At 42.0% G+C, this 9,104-nt stretch overlaps 1 protein-coding gene across 1 annotated transcript; it reads right to left on the bottom strand.

Moving 5' to 3' along the window:
• Positions 1-4,515: 4,515 nt before the first annotated feature.
• On the bottom strand, positions 4,516-5,043 carry LOC124246040 (ferritin light chain-like). Its single transcript, XM_046673937.1, has one exon. It carries the CDS (start codon positions 5,041-5,043, stop codon positions 4,516-4,518), a length of 528 nt encoding a protein of 175 aa, XP_046529893.1.
• Between the last annotated feature and the right edge of the window lie 4,061 nt (positions 5,044-9,104).

Here is a 9,104-nt window from a genome sequence, read left to right as displayed (position 1 = left end):
GCCCAGTGTGGATATGTTTCAGGTGGAGTGGTTACTGGAGTACTATGAGTATATATGCTGTAGTACTCTGAGTGTGTATATAGCTATATAATGAATGTACTATGGTATTAGGATTTACTTCAGCTGCTGTCACAGAGACCCAGAAGAAGAGTGGCTCAAACTGTTGAGAAATGTATTTCTGTCTCTCTGGGTGTAATGTGTCCAGAGTGGTAAGGTAGATCTATGTGGTCAAGGACTCAAATTCCACCTATCTTGTAGCTCCATGCTCCCCGCTTTGTCACCTTGGCCCACATGGTCCAAAATGATGCTCCACTGCACCTTCCTTCCCACCAGTGCAATGGGGAAGCTGAGGCTTTACAAGTAGGGTTTCTCTACCTCAGCACAATCCATATGTGGGGCTGGATAATTCTGTGTTCTGGGGGCTCTGCTGCATTGCAGGATGTTCAGCAGCATCCCCGGCCTCTACCCACTAGATGTCAGTAGCATCTCCCAGTTATGACAACCAAATATGTCTTCAGACATTGCCAAATGTCCCATGGAGGGCAAAGTCACTCCCAGTTGAGAACCACTGATTTAAGGGTACTACCCAGAAGGTACCCACAACACTTCTGCTCAAGTCCCACAAATGGCCAGAAATTGATCACTCAGCCATCCTAAGGGTAAAGGAATCTTAGAATTGTCTGCTGGCTAGGTACCCAGCTAAAAGTTAGCTAAAAGAAGGCAGCAAGAAGCAAGCAGATTCTCCCACATCCTTGTTGCTACAGGGAATGGAAACTCCGTAGCTGATTAAGGAAGTGGCCCTGTTCTTTCCATCTTCCAGGCTGAGTTTTAGTTATTATTCAGTTTAATTCACTTGCATAAAAATATTGGTGATGGGTAACACTAAGCACCTAAAAAGTGACAATCTCATTTGAAAAGGATGGGCATTGTTACTCCAGAAGGCTGACCAGGGAGAGAAACTGGATTCTGAAGTGATGGCTGTAGAAAGTTGGATTTTTGCTTGTGTTTTGGCGCCATCTAGTGGAAATTTTTAAATCCTATCATTCTTCACTCTCGTTTGGTATTTTGTCTCTGGTATAAACCTCAAATTACAAATAACCCTTAAATGGATTTTAGCAAAACTTTAAAGGGTCCTTTCAGATGAGGAACTCTTTAAAGCAGGGGTTCTCACCGTTGGCACTACTGACATTTGGGGCTGGATAATTCTTTGTTGTGGGGCTGTCCTGTGCACTATAGGATGTTTAGCAGCCTCCCTGGCCTCTACCCACTGGATGCTAGAAGCAACTCCATCCCTCCCCTCTCCATTTGTGACAACCAAAAATTGCCAAGTCTCCTTTGAGGGGCCAAATCATCCCCAGTTGAGAACCATTCGTTTAAACAGAGCATCTACAATTCCAAGGTCTATTAAGGCCATGTGCCACAGCAGTTTCCTATCAGTGTAACCTGAGAGTGGGAGAGGCATGTCTGGGAGGGACGGGAAGACAGTCCTGAGAGAAAACAAGGCTCCCGATGCAGCCTGACATGTCCTGTTTTTTTAACACTCTGGAGACATCTGCTCCTGCCTGTCCCAGATGCCAAAAGTCCTGGTGAGAGGATGTGGAATTTCTTTAAATCCCCCGGGGTAAGGAAATCTACAGAGGCCGTTACCTAAAGGAGGAAGGAGCACAGAATAATCCCAGACTGTGGTACCAGGGTCCCAAAGATTCCCTCAGGGATGTACAGGTATGGATGGTCCTGCCAGGTGTGGGAAGCCATAGCTAACCTCATGGGGCTTCTTGGATCCCCCCACCCTTGGTACCCCTCTGCCACCTGAGTGTTGTGGAGAAGCCAGTCCCCTTTCCTGGGGAAAGTGAGTGGTGCTAAACCACCTGCAAACAGTCCTGAGGTCTTACTTGGAAGCTGCGTAAAGGAAAGGTCGATTTCCCAGGAGCATCCCCTAGCGAGCATGGCTTCAAGCTCCTCTTTGGGGTTCTCTTACAATTTCCTTTTAATTTCACCTTCTTCATAAGCCCCTCCTCACCCCCTAGACTCTCCCTTTCAGCCGATGACCTCACCTCCTACTGACAAAGTGAAGATGACCAGGTACATTTCATTACTTGGGAACCGATAGCCATCTGAACTCTGCACTCACTGTGCCTCTTGTTTTAGAGGAAGAGGTATCTTGGCTTCTGCCTAGGCCAATCCCTTTTCGTGTTCTCTAGATCCAACCCCACGTCCTCACAGGTACATTGCTCCCTCAGTTACACACTTCTCTCTCACATCAGCACCTTTCTCTTTTCTGGCCCCTTCATCAGCATTAACCCTGCTCAGGTTCTCTGATCTTTACAATAGTTTTCGTTGACCTCACCCTCCTTACTGTTCTTTCTACTTCTTTTCTTTTTTTTGAGGATTAGCCCTGAGCTAACATCTGCCACCAATCCTCCTCTTTTTTGCTGAGGAAGACTGGCCCTGAGCTAACATCTGTGCCCATCTTCCTCTACTTTATATGTGGGATGCCTGCCACAGAATGGCTTGCCAAGCGGTACGGAGGTATGTCCTCACCCGGGATCCAAACCAGTGAACCCCCGGCCGCTGAAGTGGAATGTGTGAACTTAACCACTGCGCCACTGGGCTGGCCCCTCTACTTCTCTTTTTGGTCCTACATCTGTAAAAATTAGGCTACTTAGATTCCCTCACCTTCTTTCCACTCAGCCCACTGCTATTTCTCTTCCAGCATGTCCATTGCAGCGCAGCTCTTTCACTGAGGCTCTCTGCAGACAGTCTCCTAACCACTCTCTACTATCATTTGGCCTCTTTGCAGAGTTTGATGCTATTGACCATGTCCTCTTTCTTTGCAATTACCACATTTTCCTTCCTAAACTGCAAAAGTAACGTGCTTAATGCACAAAACACAAGAAGAAAACAAACACAAGAACAAAAGCATAAATCTCAGAAAACACAGGTACTTAAGCACAAAGGGAAACAACAAGAAACACTCCAATTAGTACTTTAAAATAACTACTCTTTATATTTAGTGTATGTCCTCCCAGTTTTGTTCCATACTAATACATTTAAAGACATACATACCACTCTCTTTCTTATACACACACACATAAAACCAAATGGTTTCGTGTTGTAATCCTGTTGTGTCTTCCCCAGAAAGCTGACTCTGTGATGGAGTTTAGGGTGCAGGATGATTATTAAGGAATGACCTTTGGACCAACACCTATGAAAAGGATTGAGTAGAATATGGTTTCTCAACCGTGGCATATTGACCTCCGGACAGGGTAATACCTTGTTGTGGGGCTGTCCTGTGCATTGTGGAATGTTTAGCAGCAGCCCTGGCCTCTACCCTCCAGATACCAGTAGCAGACACACACGAATAGCACCCCCCCCCCCCCACTAATGACCAAAAATATCTCCAGACTTATCCCTTGTGGTGGCTGGTGGAGGGGCAAAATCACCCCCAATTGAGAACCACTGGGGTAGAGAGAATTTGGATGAATTTGGATGTGGCCTAACAAGTCTTTTTTTAATCTGCATTTTTTAAAGTTTACTTTATTTATCTGTCTATTTATACACAATCTTGTTCCAGAAAGGGTATAAGGTGGCTTAAAGTAATCCATAAAACGCACCAAGAAATTAGTAACAAAAGAACCAGGAATGAAGCTTATACAAAAATGCTTATACAAGTCTACTCATTTTCTCTGGGTGGACCACATACTTGGCTCAAAGCTTTCTAGCAGGCAGTCAGAAAAGGAAACGTAGTTACATCACTTACCGTGTCCACAAAACAAAAGCAAACCAATTACCCAAGCAAAGCACTGTTATTCCTAATATTAAGACCAGAAAGAAATTTCTCGAGACGATTCATAAAGAAGTCAGTGTATGATGTAATAATCAGTGTTCTCAGTTGCAACCTAATGGGAGACACAAAGGTGAATTTCACAGGGCTCTTTCTTATTGTATTTAATATAGGCAGATGGCATCACATCAACTTGAAAATCAGGAAAAGCAATTTTATCATGAGTTTGGGGATGGGAGAGGCACAATATCATATAGTCAAGATACTCAGCTCTCTGCTCTGCTGGGCAAAACCAAAGATAACTTTTAGAACAATAGAGTTTAATCCAGTACCCAGAATGGCTTCAGATAACTTATGAAACCCCTAAAATTGAATGCAACATTTTATGAATAAATGTGTTTTTCTTGACAGAGAAAACATGGTTTATCTCAATGTACACAGGTGATTCACAAAAGTTAGGAACAATTTCTTTAGAAAATCTAGAGAATTAGACTACAAATCCTTCATGCTATTCCGTATACTTTTTTTCCCCTCACAGCCTCTGCAAAAGAACCTTTTTTCCCTTCTACAAAAAGAACCTTTCTTTGTTTCTATTTGGTCCCACGGCTTGGGCGAGGGTTTCAGGGTGGTTAAAAAGTTGCCTCCTGGCTGGAGAAAGAGGCTCAGGCAGAAATCCCGATGGCAGGGGAATGCAGAGGAGTCGCTCAAAGGCTGCTGGGCTCTCGAAGCTCCTAGTTGTGCTTGTGGGTGAGCCTTCGGAAGAGAGATTCGCCCAGCCTGGCCTTGGGGCCTGTCAGCCTGCGGAGGTTGGTCAGGTGGTCGCCCATCTTCTTGATGACTTTCATCTTCTCCTCTAGGAAGTGGCTCTTCAGAAAGTCACAGAGACGGGGGTCTGTGTTGACAGAACCCAGAGCATGCAGATCCAAAACGGCCTGGTTCAGGTTCTTCTCCAGGACGATGGCAGCCTCCATGGCAACCACGCTGCCACTCCACTCATCTGGGGACCGCTTCTGCCTATCCTGGATGAGGGCGAAGCTGCTCCACTGGTTTTGGGACTTCAAGAGACGCTGGGCGCCCTCACGCTTCTCCTCAGCCGCCTCGTGGAAGAAGTGGCCCAGGCCCTCCACAGTCACATTGCTGCCTTTGCAATAAAAGCCCAGAGAGAGGTCGGTGTTGGAGGCCTGCAGATGCAGGTTAACTAGGCGGTTGACAGCAGCCTCCACCTTGGCAGAATAAGTCTGGTGGATCCTGGTGCCCATGGGCGATCAGCAACAAGGAGTTCACCACCAAATATGGCGCCTCAGCGGGTCCCAGAAGCAGGGGAAAGCCAAGAAGACAGTGCCGGAAGTTGCCTAACAACAGTCTTTGTGGACCCCGCGGGCATTTCAGGAGCTAGAATGGCTCTTCTGAGCTGTCGGAAGTTGGGCCAAGGTGGCCAGGCCTTTATTCTCCCGCCTGGAGCAGTCACTGGACTGGGCCATCCCAGTGTTCGTGACACGTGTTACTCTACAATTGCTAATTTACTTCTCAGAATTTTTCTACTCAATGATAAAACTCCTGAGAATTGAGGCCGTGCCTTATTTGGTGCTGTGTCACCAAAACCTAGCATACTACATGGGAATAAATACTGATTAAATAAAATAATGAAATGGGACAATAATTGCGGCTATTTGGATATTTGCGAACTTAAATACTATAATGAAAGGCTTCATTATGCATTTTCTTGAGCTGTGGGAAACTCCCAAACGATTAACCCATATATACATTATTTTATTTAGAGTACTTTTTTGAGAAGTAACAGGAGTCAGTATCAACTGATAATACTAAACAGTACTGGGCTAATCTTTAACAGTGTTTTGAATCTTTGGCAGATGAGATTCCATATTAATAATTTATAAAGAGGATTAGGGCATTGGTGTGGGACGGAGCCAACTAATTTATGAAATATCACTCAGAATTCAAGTACTGAAAATTTTTGCTTAGATATGAGTATAAAGCACTATAATATGTCTATGTATAGCTCCTCAAAATAGTATCCATCTCCATCCAGCAGAGGGCACAGCTGTACATAATTATTGATGGAGAAATACTTTTAAAAGTAAACATTAATCTCACGGCCATACACTATCGTGACATATGTCATCACACGCAAATGAGTGTAACTATACATCTAAAGTTCAGTAACGTATTGTTTGTAGACTGCATCGCCGACTCTGTTCTTTCACATTGTTTTTTAAGTTGTATCTTCAACAAGCTCAGGATTAGGTTAATCTCTAAATAATACTTTTAGTTTCAACTCGCTAAAATCATTTGAGCCCAACAAGATGTAAGAGTTTTTCGGAGTATAATTTCACCTATGGTATTTTTTCTGTTCTCACAGGATATTTTATAAGTTATGACACAGAAGTAAAGCACACCTATGTATACTGTGCAATATCCCCCTGATAGATTAAGAAAAAATCAGGTTAATAGTGGCCTCCCCCAATATTTTCAGATTTTGCTTGGCATGGATATTGTAAACAATGAACTCATATGGTGAAATGGACAAAGGCCTGTTTTAGGGCATGGGAGATCTGGCTTTGTCCCTTACTGGTTGTGTGACCTTGGACAAGTCAGTACTTCTCAGAGCCTCTCTATCTTCATCTGTTAATAGAGGAATAGTATTGCCCACTGGGGCCTCTTCACAAATGGACGATGTGTGATCGTGACGTAACAGCCGTGGACCTCTGCTCCTCAGATGCATGGGGTCATCTGTGCCATAGTACAGGAGTAAATGAAGCAGTGGCAGTGGTCATGAAGTATCCACCAGATGGTGGTGAGAAGGTGGACAGTTCCCTCTGTGAAGAATTTGACTGAATAAATCTCCAGGTTCCTGGGCAATTCAGAGTGGTGGAAGGAAGTAGGCTTCAAGTGAGAGGTTAGATTTCTGCTAATCTGGGGAAGAGGGCTTTGATTAGTGTTATGACCTTATTTTTACCACAACCTCATAAAGCAGGTCACTCTTCAGATTTATTTCTTCCTTTACTTTAGATATATTTCTAATTCTATTTTGGGGAATTTATCCTTTGATAGTAATTAAAAACTATAAAAGGGCATAATAGCTATATATGTATAGATGTTTATTATAGTATTGTTTATGGATAATTAGTGAAATCGGAAGCAATTTAGCAACATGGAATATTATGCAGTCATCAAAATGAAAATTATGAATATGGTATAGGTGCATGGAAAGTAAGTCTGATAAGTATAGCAAAAGCAAATGAATTATGTGTCATGTTAATAACTATGGCAAAATCGAGAGCATGTGTGGCTGGGAAAAAAACTGGCAAGAAAGATGAAATTGTAATAACCGACATGTCAGAGAGTTAGTAGTCTCCTTCTGTATCTCACTGTCTCTGTGTATCTCTCTCTCCTTCCTAAATCATGTTATTGCTGTTATAGTAATATTTGAAGGACAAAACACTTCTAAAGAGATTTTCATGCTTTGTTTGAAATACAGTAATGCCTAATGTGTCCAGCGTGTTAAGTGGCATATTTAAATGACTTATGAATCTGATTTTTTCTGTTAAATTTTTTTAACCAATTAAAAGACTAAAAGTTAAAAGATCATCTTTTTCTGATCCTTATTCCTTTAAACACAAAAAGAACAACAGCAAAACCATTTTGGGTAAAAATATTTCTAAAATGTCTTGCATACTTTCCGGCCTTCTCCAGCAGTTTCTTGAACTTATTCTTTTCTTTATATCTCAGGCTTACCATAAGGAATGTCAATTTCTCTCTCATACTTGAGGACAATGAAGTTCCCACGTGCAGTTCGAGTATAGGGCTATTTGCCTCTACATGGCATGTTCACCTCTCCTCTGAGTTTTGATTCCTTGACTCTTGTCTTTACAGGTTTTCTTTTTTTGTTGTTTAGTCTTTTTCTCTCTTGCAGTCTATCAGATGTCATTTTCATGGTTGCCAGTGTCCCAGCTTTTGGCAGCCTCCCTTTACTAACCTCCCAACATGTTTGCTGCTTCTAACATGCATTGTTAGAAAATCACACAATTGAGTTTACTAGAATTATGTGCAGAGAGCTCTAAAGGGCTTTCAGTTTTATGTCAGTGTGTGGACAGTGGAGACATGGCCATATCTATTTTCGTGCCTCAGAGGTATTTTGGCTTATTTCTTAGCTCTTGGCTATTTCCTGGATACACTGAGGTCTCAGGGAAATGGCCCAAGTGCAAGGGCCATGCTGCTGCAGGGAAAGTAAAATACTGGCTCTCAGAAACAAAGCATAGTAGTAGTAAATCCAATCAATACCAACAAATCAATGGAAACTGAAAGCAGTATCAAGCAATCAATAGTCATCAAAAAACCCACGGTTGCATCTGTTCCATTCATTTCCCACGTCACTTCATCCTTGCCATTCATAGACTTCATCCTGGTCCAAATTTATCTCCAGTTTAGAAATGAGTAATGGAAAGAGGAAAAGCAGAAATTATACAAAACAAATTAGAGAATAATAATTTATGTGATTCAAGGGTCTTTTCTCTTGCCAACCAATAAATAGCATCTATTTTGAACATAAAAAGCATATTTTTAACATATAAAGCTGGTTGCTAGATGCCATGCAGGCTCAAAAGAAGTGGGCGTTTATGCTTCCTATCCTCGGTGTTTTTTTTTTTTTTTGGAAAAGAATTAACCGTAGGAGTGGACCATGTGTGCAATTAAAGTTGAATTAAATGTAATTAAATTAAATTACATATAACTCTCTGGGAATATAGGTGTTAGATAAATTCAGATATTTCTGATACCCAGAGCCAATGCTATTTTAGTTCTGGTGTCTAACGTAAAAATCCAATTCAACGTTAGTTATGGATGTGCAGGCACTCTTGTGAAGAGAGTTCTATCATAATTTATTGAACTCTGCCTGACTCTTAAAGGTATTTACGCACTTCCAGGGCTTGGGAAAACTTATTACACTTCCAAGCCTTCTGTTTATTCCAAAAAATACCCCCCAAATTGGCAATAACCACAAAACAAAATAAGCAAACCCACATCCTAATCTTAAGAGTAGTGATTGAAAGATAACTTGTAATGGGACATAATTTTTGGTTTCTTTTGTTTAATTCTGAAGAACCTTTCAGATTCTATGGATGAGTGTGAGAAAAGTGACCTACATTTAGGCCAATGTATGAGAAGTGAACATCTTCTAAGAATCAATGCAAATTGCTGGACAAATTTTTGTTCAGTGTGGTTAGAAATGATCATCAGTACTGGAGAAATGATCAGAAAGTCCATACTGCTTTATTGCTTACCATGTGCAGGTGTAGACTTC

This window comes from Equus quagga, chromosome 10, assembly GCF_021613505.1.
Source record: "Equus quagga isolate Etosha38 chromosome 10, UCLA_HA_Equagga_1.0, whole genome shotgun sequence".
Taxonomy (NCBI): Eukaryota; Metazoa; Chordata; class Mammalia; order Perissodactyla; family Equidae; genus Equus; species Equus quagga.
The sequence above is the reverse complement of the archived record's forward strand: the minus strand, read 5'-3'. Positions and strand labels throughout refer to the sequence as shown.

Bases quoted from the DNA above. Each gene is read 5' to 3' on its own strand.
- LOC124246040 (XM_046673937.1), bottom strand. From the start codon at position 5,043: ATGGGCACCAGGATCCACCAGACTTATTCTGCCAAGGTGGAGGCTGCT.